Genomic DNA, 17,381 nt, shown 5'->3' with positions numbered 1-17,381 from the left:
GGTGTGTTTGGTATCTGAACCTAGCATCTGACTCGACAGTCAAAAAAGGAAGGAACCTGAGGTAAGGAAGCTGTAAGCAGCTGCAATGAAATTTGGGAGCTAGGAAAATTCTACAATCTGAAGCAAGTGATATGAGAAAACCTAGAACTAGAGTAGAATTATATATATACACACATATATATATACACACACACACATATATATTTAGTACAACAGTGTCAGTGACACTGTATTATTTCCCAGTATGTATCCAGGGGTTCTCATCTCTAGGATCTAATGCCTGCTGATCTAAGGTGGAGCTAATGTAATAATAATAGAAATAAACTGCACAATAAGTGTAATGCACTTGATTCATCCCCAAACCATCCCTCCATCCCTTTCCCCAGGATCCATGGAAAAACTGTCTTCCACGAAACTGATCCATAGAGCCAAAAAGTTTAAGGACTGCTGACATATTCTACATTTGAGAGGATCATTTCACATCCTGACATTAAGAAAACTTTAAGTTTAAAATAATAAAATGGATGGAACCACTAATATGACCTTATATATCTTCTTTTATAAGTAAGAATCTGAAGATAAAGAGGTCAAAGCATTATACTAACAAAGTCAGTAAGAATCAGATCACCTGTTTTTTAGTTCCTTTAGATTATGTTGCCTCTTAAGATTATTTTTACAGGGCCTACTTTCTAGCAGTATATAAAGCTCCTAAAATTAAGGGGCTTCCCTGGTGGCTCAAACAGTAAAGAATCTGCCTGAAACACAGGAAAGCTGGGTATGATCCCTGAGTTGGGAAGATTCCCCTGCAGAAGGGAATGGCAACCCACATCAGTATTGCTGCCTGAAGAATTTCATGGACAGAGGAGCCTGAGGGGCTAGAGTCCATGGGGTCACAGAGTCGGACACAACTGAGTGACTAACACTTTCACTTTTTCAAAATTAAGAGGCATCCAGTATGCAGCATTTTACCTTTTCCTTGAACTTAAAATTTGAATCCTAAATATTAACTGTCATGAGAAATAAGACACCCAAGAGAAATAAAACAATCACAATAGCAAGTGAGATCCAGGGTTTGCTATCTGATTCTCATGATCACAAATTACCCAAGGAAAGATATCACAAACATATGCATTTCTAGTATGTGAATACAGACCATCACACAACTTCCTCTGAATGAAATAGTCAGAGTCAGAATGAAATAGAATGAATGAGACAAGAACTTTTAAAGAATCACACTATAAATCACTCATAAGAATATTATTTATTTCAATAAGCTATTACTGGGATAAAAACACTCTTACTTCCCTTTGGGGAAAATTTTTCAAGGAAATAACTTTTCCTAGCTTCAGTAAAATTTTGTATCATATAAATATAGTAACATCTCAAAGATACCTGGATATTGATATACTCTGGCTCATATTATATGAGCCAGTGCATTCTCCCATTAACAGACTGTTATAAACCAACCATTTGAAATATATGTTTTAAGCTGAATAAAAATTATAACCATTACTAAAAATTACTCACAAGACTAATAATTAGTCTGGAATAAAGTGGTTTTTCCCTTCCATAGAGTCCCTCTGTTCTTTCTCCTAAGTAGGTTCTTTTATTAATATTACAAGATTTAATTAATAATTATAGATGATATCTTACTGAGAAGAATAAACAGAAGAAAGTACATCAACACCAATCATTCTGAGCTGTTTTGACATTAAAGTATAACATTGCTACTGGCATTCAAATTCCTGATTTCTCAGGAAAAATGACACATTCACCCAGTAATACATTTATCTTAATCTCCAGAATCCTGAGTTCAAAAAATTCCAAGAGTAAATATATACTATATAAAAATTGCATGTATGGCATTTATAAAACACAGCATATAATGTTGTACACATGAAACTGATATATAATGTTATAAACCAATGTTACCTCAACAACAAGTAAATTTTAAAAGAGAAGTTTTTTTTTTTAAGTTGTTTACCAACAGGAAATATGACCTACTTCAGATGTATATAAAACATTAATGTTCACCAATTCAATTCTATATGCTGTTGTAGGAGAATATAACTCAGGATCAAAGGTACTGTGAGATAAGTATCCATGAGTCTCTCTATCTTATAAACAGTAAAACTACAATATAATGTGCATTAACAAAGGTAGTTGCTTTTAACTATATATTTAAAAGTTAATGTAACACATAAAAGAAGGGAAATGTAAAAAAGAAAGATTTTTAAAATGGAAAACAGTTGTCACTGGTTGAATAAATGATGTTAAGAACACACTTTAAAATTTCTTCCATTCAAAAAAAGAAAAGCCAGAAAGAAAAACACCAATACAGTATACTAACGCATATATATGGAATTTAGAAAGATGGTAACAATAACCCTGTATACGAGACAGCAAAAGAGACACTGATGTATAGAACAGTCTTTTGGACTCTGTGGGAGAGGGAGAGGGTGGGATGATTTGGGAGAATGGCATTGAAACATGTATAATATATATGAAACGAGTCGCCAGTCCAGGTTCGATGCACGATACTGGATGCTTGGGGCTGGTGCACTGGGATGACCCAGAGGGATGGTATGGGGAGGAAGGAGGGAGGAGAGTTCAGGATGGGGAACACATGTATACCTGTGGTGGATTCATTTTGATATATGGCAAAACCAATACAATATTGTAAAGTTAAAAAATAAAATAAAATTTAAAAAAAGAAAAAAAAAAAGAAAAGGCTTAACTCTAAAATGAAGAAGCTGATAAGATTAAAGTTTGAAAAGCTGTAACAATAGGAAAAGCACTTTGGTTCCTCTAAAGAAGGGTAGAACACTACCAGTATGCTAAATGCAAAATATAAGATTTCATCATCAGTCTTTACTATGTACGGCTAAACAGGAGAAAGGCTCAGGCCAGCTCTTGGACCAGTGCCTTTTTCCTTTCCTAAAGTAGGCTGAGGACTTACCTGTTGGCTCAGTGCTAAAGAATCCACTTGTCAATGCAGAAGATACGGGTTCAATCCCTGATGCAGGAGGAGCCCACACACCACAGAACAACTAAGCCTATGCCCCACAACTACCACAGCCATTAAAGCCCCTATACCCTAGAGCCCGTGCTTCCCAGCAAGAGAAGCCACCACTACGAAAAGCCTGCATACCGCAGCCAGAGAACAGCCCTGACTCTTGGCAACTTGAGAAAAAAAAACGTGCACCAATGAAGTCCTAGCACAGCCAAATATAAATAAATACATTAAAAAAAAAATTAGAAATAAATTTTTTAAAAACTAGGTTAAAAGGAAAGGGTTTAGAGAGATGAGGAGAGGGGAATCTAGTCTCACTGTCAGGGTGAACTTTACACAAAAAGAAAAAAAAAAAAAGAGCAAAATGCCCTATAAAGCAATAAGTGTGATGAGGCAGGCCACCAGCACAAATGTATCTAATCTGATAAAAGGGGAAGGAAACTAGCTTTGATTAAATATCTGTCATGTGTTATTTTAAGGAACAACACTTGGTTTATTTGAATACAGTCTTGTTTTCAAGAATGAATTTCACTGCTCTCTAAACAGTTCCCCTTAAGTCTTACTATTATTCACTCTCCACTGTATTTTCAGATGATTCTATCTGCATTTGTATCATTAAATAGACTATGCTATGAAATAACTGCCGTGCAACTACATCAAGAACTATTTGCTCTCAACTTTTTAAAGCATTTTCAACAGTCTTCTATCTTGAGAATATTACCTCCATGTGCTGTGCTTAGTCGCTCAGTTGTTTTGGACTCTTTGTGACCCCATAGGCTGTAGCCCACTTGGGCTACAGGCTCCTCTGTCCATGGGGATTCTCCAGGCAAGAATACTAGAGTGGGTTAGCCCTGGGATAGCCCCAACCCAGGGATTGAACTCAGGTCTCCCGCATTGCAGGCAGATTCTTTACCGTTTGGGCCACAAGGGAAGCCTATCAAAATGTGTCAGTATCATATTATACATGTTTTAATGCCATTCTCTCAAATCATGCCCCCCTTCCCTCTCCCATAGAGTCCATATAAGAAACGAATTGCCAGTCCAGGTTCGATGCAGGATACAGGAAGCTTGGGGCTGGTGCATTGAGATGACCCAGAGGGATGGTATGGGGAGGGAAGTGGGAGAGGGGTTCAGGATGGGGAACACGTGTACACCCGTGGCAGATGCATGTTGATGTATGGCAAAACCAATACAATATTGTAAAGTAAAAAAAATAATAATAATAAAAAAAATTTTTTAAATGTGTCAATATCTCAGCAAAGTGATTTTTGGATTTCTGTATATTTTTGTTCCATAAATGAAACAGCATCATATTTTAAAAACTGAACCACTGGCTCTCAGGGATAAAAATACTCCAGTCATTGGTATGATCAGTTGTCAACTGGCAGAACTGTGAATACTTCAAGGAATACTTTCACGATTATAAATTATACTGAGATCTACAAAATCTGAGATACACAAGTTTTCAATACCAATACTTTATATTTACTTCAGTACTTACATTATACTCAGACACTACTCCTTTATAAACTTCATAAAACTCTTCAACATTAATCCGATCCATGTTAAACTGTATTTTAAAAAAAAGAAAAACATAAGTCAACCAAAAAAATAGAATGAATCACACTTAGCACTCAATATTTATGTTCTCTTAGACATATTTTCTTTAAAATTTAAACCCTGAAGAAATTAGTCTTTGAAGAAGTATTAAAGTTCAGTCCATCAATAATAAATTATTGTTTATCAAAAATAAGAATTTATTTGTAACATTTATTGAGTATTTAATATATCAAGCATTGTTCCAGGTGCTGTTCATGTACCATCTTATTTAATTATAACAATAGCCCTACAATGTAAGTAATGTTAACATCTCCAATTTACGAATGAGGTGAAGACTCAGTGGGGTAATATAACCTTCACTACCTGGCATTCCATCTCAAACTGTCTGATCCCACTGACTGGGCTCTCAACTACTGTAATCTATCTTATTGAAAAAAAAAACCTCATTCTTCATACAAAAAAGACATAGGCACAATGTAATTTTGTTTATCAATAGATCAATGGCAAAAGAAAGCAACATTACCAAAGAAAATTTCTTCAAATTTTGTAGAGGGGCCTGGAAATAATACTCTTATCCTCCCAGGCATTCAGAAAAAGCCCTTAGTTAGTCTGGCTCATAATAAAGCACTGATACCATTCATCTGAAAATCCTACTATTCTTCAGAAAGAATTGTCAGAGTATGCTAGTAAGGTAAAGCTACAATGACTCATTCTTATCCAGGCTGGATTCAAACTTAAAAATAAAATTTCATTAAGTTCTAGAGTTTCAAGAACCAAAACTTTCAATTTTTAAAAATTAGACACAGACTTTTGTTTTCCTCCCTACTTTGTCCTTTTATTGTTGCCAGGATTGAAGATCACGGAGCTTCTCCCTACCCAGACAACAGTTCAAACTATTTATTTTCATAGTTCAGTTCAGTGCAGTCACTCAGTTGTGTCCGACTCTTTGTGACCCCATGGACTGCAGCACAGCAGGCTTCCCTGTCCATCACCAACTCCAAGAGCTTGCTCAAACTCATGTCCATCGCATCAGTGATGCCATCCAACCATCTCATCTGCTGTTGTCCCCTTTTCCTCCTGCCTTCAATCTTTCCCAGCATCAGGGTCTTTTCAAATGAGTCACTTCTTCGCATCAGGTGGCCAAAGTATTGGAGCTTCAGCTTTAGCATCAGTCCTCCCAATGAATATTCAGGACTGATTTCCTTCAGGATTGACTGGTTGGATCTCCTTGCAGTCCAAGGGACTCTCAAGAGTCTTCTCCAGGACCACAGTTCAAAAGCATCGATTCTTCAGCACTCAGCTTTCTTTATAGTCCAACTCTCACATTCATACATGACCACTGGAAAAACCATAGCTTTGACTGCTATGGACCTTTGATAGCAAAGTAATGTCTCTGCTTTTTAATATGCTATCTAGGTTGGTCACAGCTTTTCTTCCAAGGAGCAAACGTCTTTTAATTTCCTGTCTGCAGTCACCATCTGCAATGATTTTGGAGCCCCCCAAAATAAAGTTTCCATTGTTTCCCCGTCTGTTTGCCATGAAGTGATGGGACCGGATGCCATGATCTTAGTTTTTTGAATGTTGAGCTTTAAGCCAACTTTTTCACTCTCCTCTTTCACTTTCATCAAAGGTGGTGTCATCTGCATATCTTGAGGTTACTGATATTTCTCCTAGCAATTTTGATTCCAAATTGTACTTCATCCAGCCTGGCATTTCACATGATGTACTCTGCATAGGCAACACAGCTATTACAGGGAGGGAACTTGTTTGATTTCAATATCTTATTCAATATTCATATAACTTCTTATATTACTAATATTATAAAATAATAACAGGGTGAAAAGTGAAAGTAGTAGTTGCTCAGTCTTGTCTGACTCCTTTCAACCCCATGAACTATAGCCTGCCAGGCTCCTCTGTCCATGGAATTCTCCAGGCAAGAATACTGGAGTGGGTTGCCATTCTCTTCTCCCGGGGATCTTCCCAACCCAGGCATCAAACTCTGTCCTCCTGCATTGCAGGTGGTTTCTTTACCATCTGAGCAACCAGGAAAGCCCAAATAACAAGGTATAATTTATTAAATATTTGGTAATTTGAACTGGAAATTCTTCAAAGTATTGTGTAGCTTTAATTTATTTAGTGCACAAAATAAACCATAGCGGCAAATAATATTATCATTCTCTAGTTGAGAAAACTGAAGATAAGAATGGTTAAAATCTGGCCAAGTTTATAACCTAGAAAGTAGAAGATCCATGATTCAGAAATAGGGTTTACTGATTTCAAAAATCACAATGATTCTGATTGCCATTAAACTACCATGCCTCCCCCATAAATTCAATTAATCTTTTTTAAAACAAATTATTCTTTCTTTTCCACTGAGCACTTACTATGGGCAATCACTATGCTAGGCTGTAAGCCTAGAGTTAGATTAATGTTTAATTCTAAAATGTTCACACTGATTACTACTTAAGCAGGCTTAGATCCCATAATCCTGTGGCTGACTACATCACCAAGCTAATACTTTGAGAACGCTGTTGCTATCAATTTCATTACTGTCCTGGGCAAGACTCTTCAAATATTAAATTTCTCATTTGTCTCCAAGCTGTGCCTGATAACTTTGCAAACTAGCTGATACATCTAATCTTTTCTCATTTTATGAGCATTCCCACCAATCTGGGATACAAAACAGGCAGAACCCCAGACAGTGCCCTGACCTCTGATCTGGGCTGATGCAGACTTCATAGAAATCAAAAGGAGTTCCTTTCCAGAGAAAGAGAAAATAAACTGGTATGAAAATTCTTTCCGGAACTGGTAATTCACTACCATAACAACACAAACTTGCTGTTTTTCAAAAACTGTAAAATGCAAATTATTAATTGGATTCCTATAATAATTGTACCAATTTATCTGTCAAATGCAATGATAAGTGTACCACAAAGACACAGAAGAGCTCTAGAGAAGTTAATATTGTTTCTTCAGTGAAGGGTTTCCTGGAAATGTGTCAGCAGGGCGATTTTGAATGATTGTGGACTCCGGAGGCTTACTGGTGTGACTGCCAAGAGAGGGGCTGAAATGTGCTAACTCTAAAGATCCTGAGAGAAAGTCCAGAAACCAGCAAAGGTCCTGGTCAGGGAAAAAGCCAAATTGATTCTCTTCTTAGTCACAAATCCAGACAACAAAATTTCATTATAAGTACTTAGCTTAAAACTATTTCTTGTTTGGAGGAATTAAATGCATTGTTTCAGTGTGCATTTACTTTGCAACTAAAGTTCCAGGAATTATATAAATCTGCTTTATAAGCTTAAATTAGATGTACCATTGGACAGTTAGCTCTCTGTGAGAGATTATACTGGTAAAATCATTTCAAAAATATTTTTTACTAAAAGTTATCATGTTCAACATATCTTTTTGCTTTTAATGTGTTGAGTTCACAAGTGCACAGAGAAAATTCAATGTAAAACGTATTAAAGCATACTGTGTAAAAAAAACACACACACACACAGTTCATCAGTAAGTTAATGACTCTTGCAAACTACCTACCATCTGCATAGCTGAGATTTCAAAACCTGCATCTCGGATAGTCATCAGGATCTTTCCCAGAAGTCCTGAAAATACAGAACAAATAAGTGCAAAAATACAAAATTTCTAAGGCATTTTAGCTTTATAGAAATGCAAATTTTCTATATCAAAGTATTTTGCTTAAACACTTGGGCTTCCCTGTTGGCTCAGACAGTAAAGAATCTACCTGCAATGCAGGAGACCCAGGTTTGATCCCTTGGTTGGGAAGATCCCCTGTAGAAGGGGGAATACTCCAGTATTCTCACCTGGAGAATCCCATGGACAGAGAAGCCTAATGGGCTGCAATCCATAGGGTCACAAAGACTTGGACAAGATCGAGCAACTAACACTTGCTTACACTATGTAAGAGTGAATCACACAAACCTGCCCAGGAAATCTAGGCCTCTAATACTGTGACCCCATTTGATTCAGTAACCCCATTTGATTTTGCAATCCCAAATGTTTAGTAAAGTGCTTCAGGAATATTGACAATCACTTTTTTCAGTTTTGAAAATTATTTTTTAAATTTATTTTTAATTGGAGGATAACTGCTTTACAATGTGGTGTTGGTTTCTGCCATTCAACAACGTGAACCAGGCATAAGTATTCATATATCACCTCCCTCTTGAACCTCTCTCCCAGTCCTGCCCCCAGCCTATCCCTCTAACTACAGCACCTTGTTGAGCTGTGTTATGAAGAAAATTCCCACCAGCTATCTGTTTTACACCTGGTAAGGTATATGTTGCAATGCTACTCTCTCATTTCATCCCACCTTCGCCCTCCCCCACTGTGTCTACAAGTCTGTTCTCCTCAAAACCAATCTTGAAGACTATGCAAAAAACTTTTAAGAACCTGAAGTCTAGTGATATTAAAAACTACAAAAATCAAAGAGTTAAACTAATATTATAAAAAGATGTGGTATTAAAGTACCAGATATGGAAGGAGTCCAAAAGAACTCAAAGGCAGAGAAACGTCAAATTAATAATGAAGAGGAGAACAGAAGCTTCAGTGGGAAACGAAGGCAGGAAGTAGCTCTTTAAGGTTATAGACAGATGGGATTATATAGGGACAAAGGTATAAAAAGAGACAAGGCATAAAGCTGGGGAAAATGTGAACCTGTGTACACAATAGTGCCTGTGGGTGTTCTCAGACATTTCAGTGTGTGCCTTCAGACTCTTTGCGATCCCATGGACTATAGCTTGCCAGGCTCCTCTGTCCATGGGATTTCCCAGGCAAGAATACTGGAGTGGGTTGCCATTTCCTTCTCCAGGGGATCTTCTGGACCCAGGGATTGAACCCAGGTCTACTGCTTGGCAGGTGGATTCCCAGGTCACTGGTGCCACCCGGGAAGTCCATATACAATAGTAAGAGGTCAAAAAAGAAAAAAGCTAAACAGGAAAAGAGATTTAACCCAAATTTATAAAGGCCTTGGATGTCAACATGAAGAATTTGGTCTTTATGCCACAAATAGCAATTTTTATAATGGTGGTTTCAGACTCTGAAGGTCTAGAACTGATTTTTCAGATTCCATTCCTGCTGCTCTTGCTAAGTCGCTTCAGTTGTGTCCAACTCTGTGCGACCCCATAGATGGCAGCCCACCAGGCTCCCCCGTCCTTGGGATTCTCCAGGCAAGAACACTTGAGTGGGTTGCCATTGCCTTCTCCAAGGCATGGAAGTGAAAAGTGAAAGTCAAGTCGCTCAGTCGTGTCCGACTCTTCGCGACCCCATGGACTGCAGCCTACCAGGCTCCTCTGCCCATGGGATTTTCCAGGCAAGAGTACTGGAGTGGGGTGCCATTGCCTTCTCCATTAGTCTCCTATAAAAATCTAAGTTTCTTTTTTTCAAGTGAACTGAAATTCTTTTTCTCTCTTTCACACATTACACACACAGACACACTCCCTATTCTGGATCATCTTGATGCTTACCTAATGATCCCAAATAACTAGTATCAGTAACAAATAAGTAGTATCAGTGCCTGAATGTGTATTTTTATTTATTATCTTACTGCTGCCAAATAGGCTATTTTAATCACAGCTGGCTGAGGCATGAAAAAACAAGCAAACAAAAAAGACAAGGACAGATCTATTTCTAAAAAGATACATTAATACCAACTGAAGGCCAAATGATACAATAGCATGCTGTAGAAAGAAAGCTTTCTCAGAAGTTTCAAGAGTACACTAGGTCCCTGCCAAATGCAGAATACTCAGCGCCATATTCATGTTGAACTTACTGATTTTCCACAAACATCTTTTGTCACATTAACGTTAACCTAAATTTTATCGATTTTATAGTTTTGTTTGTAATGAATCTGTAAACTGTTTTAGTTATACAGCTGTATGTGCAAAAGTTTACATTTATTTGTATATGTGGACATACTTAAGTTACATTATAATTAAAATAATTTATATCAACACTGAGAATCCAGTGAGAAAAATCTTCCTTCATAAGAAACACAGCCAAAAGAAATGAATCACTGAAAATGTGAACAGGAGAATATAGGAAGATTATTAATGTAATAATAATGGGTGAGCTGGTCTGAAGAAAAGAATACGAGACAGAAAGAATAGTAAAGGCTGTTGACATCATCTATTCTGCTGATTAGACTTGCATGGTAGAAGTAAAGAAATAAAGAAGTAATGAATATAAGATATTTCAAAAAAAAAGGTAATAAGACTAAAGTGAACATAGAGCATGAAGATGAAGGAATAAAGGATTTGAGACTAAGTGACCAAAAGAATGATAGCACTTTTAAGATGAAAACAAAGCTATGAAACTGAATTAAGAACAAAGATACTGAATTAATTTGTACACAGAAACAGAATTTTAGAGCAGAACACTGAGAAGACAGTATATCCAATGGCAGAAAAAATCATCAAGGAATGAATGAATAAACTCCCTTTATTAAATTGGTAATGTGGGGTCTTCCAATAGATAGACATATAATGAGGCATAGAGAGGTTAGAGTTGAAGTGATGAGAAGAGAGCAGTATTTGTTTGATAAAAATAAGGGGAAAAACAAAAAAAGAGAGAGATGAGAGGAATGAGTTTTGAGAAAATACCTGAAGTGTGGGGACTTAAGAATGAATTCTTCAAATGAATAAAGACATGTAAAAGGACATTTGCAAGAAAATCAAGAAGAAAAATATCACAGTAGTATTATAATATGAAAAGGAAAGGAAAATTCTTGGAATATAGGGATCTTTAAGAATGAAAGGAAATTAAGCACCCTGGAAATTAAGATAAATCCGCTGGCTTAAGCAAGATGGTATGACGATATTAAAGAAAGTCGTATCAACAGAGGGTTAGGAAAGAGAAGTTTTGCATGTACATGCTCAGTCATATCCGCCCCTTTTTGAGACCACATGGACTGTAGCTCACCAGACTCCTCTGTCCATGGGTATTTCAGGCAATGATACTGGAGTGGGTTGCCATTCCCTTTTCTAAGGATCTTCCCAACCCAAGAATTGAACCTGTGTCTCCAGCATCTCCTACATTGACAGGCGGATCTTTTACCACTGAGTCACCTGGGAAGCCCCAACCTATTAGTAATCTGTATCAAATAGTCAGATGACATTTGACATTGGACACAGGAGTGATAACCAAAATTTCAAGACTTTTATCAATAGGAAAAATATAGGTAAGAAAAGAAGAAAGTAAATTAATTGTTGGGAACTTAGCCCTTTCACAGGAAGTTATTCCATTTAATCCTTACAGCAATACGCTAAAACGGGGGTTACCATCCGACTACAGGAGGAGACTATATGAAGATTTGGAGAAGATAAATAAAATTTGCTTAACATCACAAAACTACTGGGTCTCCATATCAGTCTTTCTGCCAGTTTTAATAGGAAAAAAGGAATGTATGGAAGCCTGATATGTGAAACTCACTAGACAATGTGACTTCCTGAGGCAAGTGCCATGTTCATTCTAAGACTCATGGTATCTCAGCCATTAAAAAGAATACATTTGAATCAGTTCTAATGAGGTGGATGAAACTGGAGCCTATTATACAGAGTGAAGTAAGCCAGAAAGAAAAACACCAATACAGTATACTAACGCATATATATGGAATTTAGAAAGATGGTAACAATAACCCTGTGTACGAGACAGCAAAAGAGACACTGATGTATAGAACAGTCTTTTGGACTCTGTGGGAGAGGGAGAGGGTGGGATGATTTGGGAGAATGGCACTGAAATATGTATAATATCATATATGGAACGAGTCGCCAGCCCAGGTTCAATGCACGATACTGGATGCTTGGGGCTGGTGCACTGGGACGACCCAGAGGGATGGTATGGGGAGGGAGGAGGGTTCAGGATGGGGAACACATGTATACCTGTGGCGGATTCATTTCAATATTTGGCAAAACCAATACAATATTGTAAAGTTTAAAAATAAAATAAAATTTTAAAAAAATAAAATGAAAATAAGACTCATGGTATCTCTAGTGACACTGGTGTCACTAGTCTAGCATGGATGTAGCAGGTGGCTGACAAAGACTGCTCACTGAATAACAAAGTTAATAAAAGAAATAGCCAGAAGAAAGAAACAATCATAGCTCTCGGCCTGATGTGAGTCTGAGAAACTCTAAGACTCTTCAGAGCACAGTTAGAAAACACCAGAAAATTGTAAAGGAGTAATTAAAATTAGAGAAGGGAAAAAAATTTTTTTTTAATTTTTGGTTTAACAATTCAAGAAAAAAAAGTTCATGGTGACTTCATGCCACATACAAACATTAATTCTAATGAATTCAAGGTAAATGTAAAAAAAATAAAATAAACAAAATTGCCTGGGAAAACATCTAGATGATTATTCTCTTCTCATGATATAAGTAGCCTTTTGAAAAGGAGAGAAAGAGGTTGGCTGAAAGCTTCAATTCCAGCTCTGAACAGAATCACCCTCCTCCAACATGAAATCTTCTTTCATATCTCTTTCCACATATTTATTCCTTTCTACCTTGGTCCATTTTTTCCTCTCACTCTCACCATCAGACCACCTTCTAACTCTTTCCCCAGTGTCTTTTGAAACCCTGAAATATTTTGAATAGTCTTTACATCTTCAGTCTCAGCTACCCACCACAAGCTCTTCTTACTCAGAATTAATCTTCATTTTTCACTTACCTACAATCATAACAGGTTAAAGGTTTGCCTCCTCTTTTCCCTTGCTATGATTTAAGTTTTTGTGTACTATCTAAGCTCATATGTTGAAATATTAATGCCCAATGTGATGATAGGGGCCTTCTCTGGTGGCTGCGGGTTCAATCCCTGGGTTAGGAAGATCCCCTGGAGAAGAAATGGCAACGCACTCTTGCCTGGGAAATCCCTTGGACAGGGGATTTGGACAGGAATCTGGCAGCCCACAGTCCACAGGATCACAAAGAATCAGACTCGACTTAGTGACTAAACAACAATGGATGGTAGGAGGAGGTTGTGCCTTTGGAAGGTGCTTAAGTCATGAGGTCGGAGGCCTCATAAATGAGATTAGTAAAGGTCGAGATTTTAGATGCATTAGTAAATCAAGATCCAATTATGATATCTATAAGAAAGCAAGTTTAAATATGAAGACACAGGTAGGCTGAAAATAAATGGATGGAAAAAGATATACCATGCAAACAATAAGTATAAGAAAGCTGGAGTGGTCATATTAATTTTAAATAAAGTAGAATTTATGAAAGGGGTATTATACAGATAAATGTCCTAAGAGGTATTCAAACACAGAACTTTAGACAGACAGCTGAAAGAAAGTGGATATTCATGACAAAAAGAGCATACAGCAAATGTATGGAGAAGAAAAATAGCAAGGTTCTTTTGGGAAAGGGGAAATGAGACAGGAGAGAGCATAGCAGAGGTGGCAGAAGACACTGGTAGAAGGACTCTTGGACCTTATACAGAGGTTTGAATGTCATCCTATAGGCCAAAAGTTCCCCAAACTTTTTGGTTTCATGGACCTCTTCTTAGAAATTATTAAAAATTCTAAAACACTTTTATGTACTAGGTTATATTGATAAATATTTGCTGTATTTTAAATTAAAACAGTAAATTTTAAAATATTTATTAATTTAAATATAACAAAAATTCTTTACATTTTAACATAAATACAATTTTTATGAGAAAAATGACTTTTCCAAAACAATAAAAAATTAGGGAGGAGAGATAGTTTCATGTTTTAAAAAATCTCTAATTTCTAATTTAACGAAAAGCAGCTGCCTTCTCACATCTGCTTCAACTTTCAGTCTGCTGCTCTGTGTTGTTTGCTTAAAATATGTAGATTTGGGTGGAAAATGTAGTATTTTAATAGTCTAATAAAATTTTATATATTCTTCTTTCTTTGACAAGAAGTAGTTTCTTAAAAGCTCACTGCAACATATAATTTCAAACTTCTACCAATGAACGTTTTTTAACCTTGTTACACTAAAATCCACTGGTCTATCTTATACTCTGTATTAATCTTCTATCCTTGCATGATTTTGTAACATTATACACATTGTTTGGAAAATTCTATTATGCAGATCTTCCAAATGCTGACTCTACTACACAACATCGAAAACTTGTCAAATACCAATTTCATCAGAATAGTCTAAGTATTGGGAAGCTGTTCAAGATGGTGCATACAGTTTTCCAAACTCTTAACTCTAATTTTCACTTGTAATTTTATCTTCTTTTGGATTTTTATCTTGAGCAACAATTATTTCCAGTTGTCACTTCTTTTAAATGACAGGCTTATTTTAAAGAAAATGCCAAATAGCCTTATCTGAATAACCATAGATGGTCATTCTTTCAAGTAAAAATGGTACAACAGCTGTATATGTATTTCTCCTAAAGATAACATTACATTTCAATATGGATCAAAACTGCTTTATGCATACTTCCCATTTCTTCACACAGAATATTATAAATATTTTGACTTGAGGGTCAAAACTTAAGTTAATAATTTTAACTGTTTCATCAAGGATATTCTTAAGTGAAAGCGGCTTTTTAAATTTTTCTGCAAACACAAGATGGTTAAAAATATATTGACCACTGGTACAGTCTGCTACCACTATCCTGATCTTTGCTGAGGTGCCAGCAGTTTTACACACCATTGCTTCTGCACCATGGGTCCAAATGTCAACACATTTTAAAACGCAAATAAATGCTTAGTACTTATGAGATTTGGTCTCGAGGATACATGAAAAGATCTTATTTATAATAATAAAGAAAAATTTTACATGATTACATAAGAATCCTGATGTCAATATGAAAGTTGTATTTATTTATTTTGTTTGTTTGTTTGTTTTTTTATGAAAGTCGTATTTAGTCCTATGCATTCACCAATACAAAGAGAAATATACAATCTAGTATAAATCTATAAATCACATTAAACTATGCCCTGTAGGTCATATTTACACATTGAACAGAATAACTCTATTCACAGATAAACCAATAAAAATTATAGTCCAAGCAGCCCTGACACTGTGCCAAGAACAGTCAGACATGAGTTCAAGGGTACTGCTTTTTTTAATATTCAGTTGGTTATGCGCAGAGGCATGATAAAGAGGCATTTAAGAAAACTGTTCTGTGTTTAACAGCTTGAAACGACAATCAATAACCTTATGTCCTTTACTTTGTTCTAGACAGAAAATGTTCAGCTGACTAAACAAATGACAGTAACTATGTAAATAAGGTAACAAACAACAAAAAAGGTACAACTGCATGCTCCACAGCAAACATGTTCAAAAGGGTCAAACAAAGCAGGTGCTTATTTGGCTGGTGTTTGCACAGTTAACTTGTTTTTTAATAATTTGCTTATAACTCTATGAATGCTACCTAAATGTTTTGAATGTCAAATCGCCTCTCCATCTCCACTCCTCCTCAGTTCATATCCTGGTATCTTTCATCTGAACTGTTCTAAAGCCTTTTTAATAAGCAGCCACCCTCCATCCAGTCATCAACAATACATCTATTACTTCATCTTTCTAAAAAGGCTTGCTTCTCCTGGGTTTAGGAGCTTCCTACCCTCTCTTAGGAAAACTAAACCATTTGACTGGAAAGGGAATTGCCATCTTCTTACATGACCCTATAACCACAAGCTTCAGCCAGCGGTCAAGAAGTGGAGGCCAGACCTAAACAAGGTCAATCATAGCACTCAGCTGGCTGGGCCAAACCCAGGAATGGGCTGAGAATTGGTACAATTCAGAGTACCTTCCCTGACCCAATCAGACTTCTGCCCTGGAATTTCTCAGCTAGAGTCAGGGGAAAAACAACTCTTTCCACTATGCTTCTAAGTATATGAGACTCTCATTGCTGGCAACCCAACCTCTCTCCCAAAGTGCTATTAAAAGCTAATCTGCAAGCATTAAAGTGAGTCAAAAGCCAGAGAGAACAAAGATGCTGAGCAAGTCTCCCTAAGCCAAACTCAGCCCCTAATCTACTTCCAGCACTATCCTTAAATGAGACAAATAGGAAATTCAAGTTGGGTTTCTGTCAGCTGTACTAACAGTGTCTTCATCAAGCCCCCTTTTTATATGAGGTGATACACTGTAGCCTGAGGGAAAAAAGGCTATAGCCGGGTGATAAAGAAGAAACAGTACATTTTGAAAGCTGCAGTACTCTGATGTGTGCTTTCTAATAAAAAAATTAAAGTCAGCAAATATCTTAGAAAAAAATCATAAGCATAGGCACATAATCAAAAACTGAAATTTGAAGATTCCCCTTCTGTCTACTAGGGCTTCCCCAGTAGCTCAGACAGTAAAGAATCTGCCTGCTTATAAGAGACCTGGGTTCTATCCCTGGGTTGGGAACCTGGAGAAGGGAAGGGCAACTCACTCCAGTATTCTTGCTTGAAGAATTCCATGGACAGAGAAGCCTGGTGGGCTACAGTCCATGGGGGTCGCAAAGAGCAGACACAACTGAGCAACTGCCACTTCTGTCTATAAAGTTCATAAATGATCATGGTTGGAGAGTGTAAGAAAAGTAACTAATGATAAATATTCAGGTACACTGAAGTCCAAACAGTATTTTTAGAAATAGTAGACTTAACTATTAAAAAAAAAAAAAAAGATTGGAACCAAATAAGGGAAATAAAATTGCAAGGAAACTGAATAAAACAGGCACTTTAACACCAATTGGTATCAATAAAATAAAAAGGACAGTAAAGATTTTCATTCAATTTAAATCATATAACACAACATGGTTTGCATCATTTGGAAGAAAATAAGGGCATCAGGATTATATGATCCAGGATGGATGCATAAGTGTCACATAAAGTACCCCA

At 36.6% G+C, this 17,381-nt stretch overlaps 1 protein-coding gene across 8 annotated transcripts in view; it reads right to left on the bottom strand.

Moving 5' to 3' along the window:
* Positions 1 to 17,381, bottom strand: part of NME7 (NME/NM23 family member 7) — a 249,209-nt gene that overhangs the window by 137,404 nt on the left and 94,424 nt on the right. For 7 of the 8 annotated variants that reach the window (XM_086344832.1, XM_086344828.1, XM_086344829.1 and 4 more), the window contains 2 exons: positions 8,111 to 8,175; positions 4,515 to 4,583 (listed from right to left, as the gene is read on the bottom strand). In XM_086344832.1, the coding sequence (XP_086200958.1) occupies positions 4,515 to 4,583; positions 8,111 to 8,175 (134 nt within the window). The remainder of the gene's footprint in view (positions 1 to 4,514; positions 4,584 to 8,110; positions 8,176 to 17,381) is intronic. The other variant, XR_015143506.1, reaches the window with a different exon arrangement.

Source organism: Bos grunniens, chromosome 16, assembly GCF_055505025.1.
Source record: "Bos grunniens cultivar Pamir isolate PY7600 chromosome 16, Bosgru_T2T1.0, whole genome shotgun sequence".
NCBI lineage: Eukaryota > Metazoa > Chordata > Mammalia > Artiodactyla > Bovidae > Bos > Bos grunniens.
The sequence above is the reverse complement of the archived record's forward strand: the minus strand, read 5'-3'. Positions and strand labels throughout refer to the sequence as shown.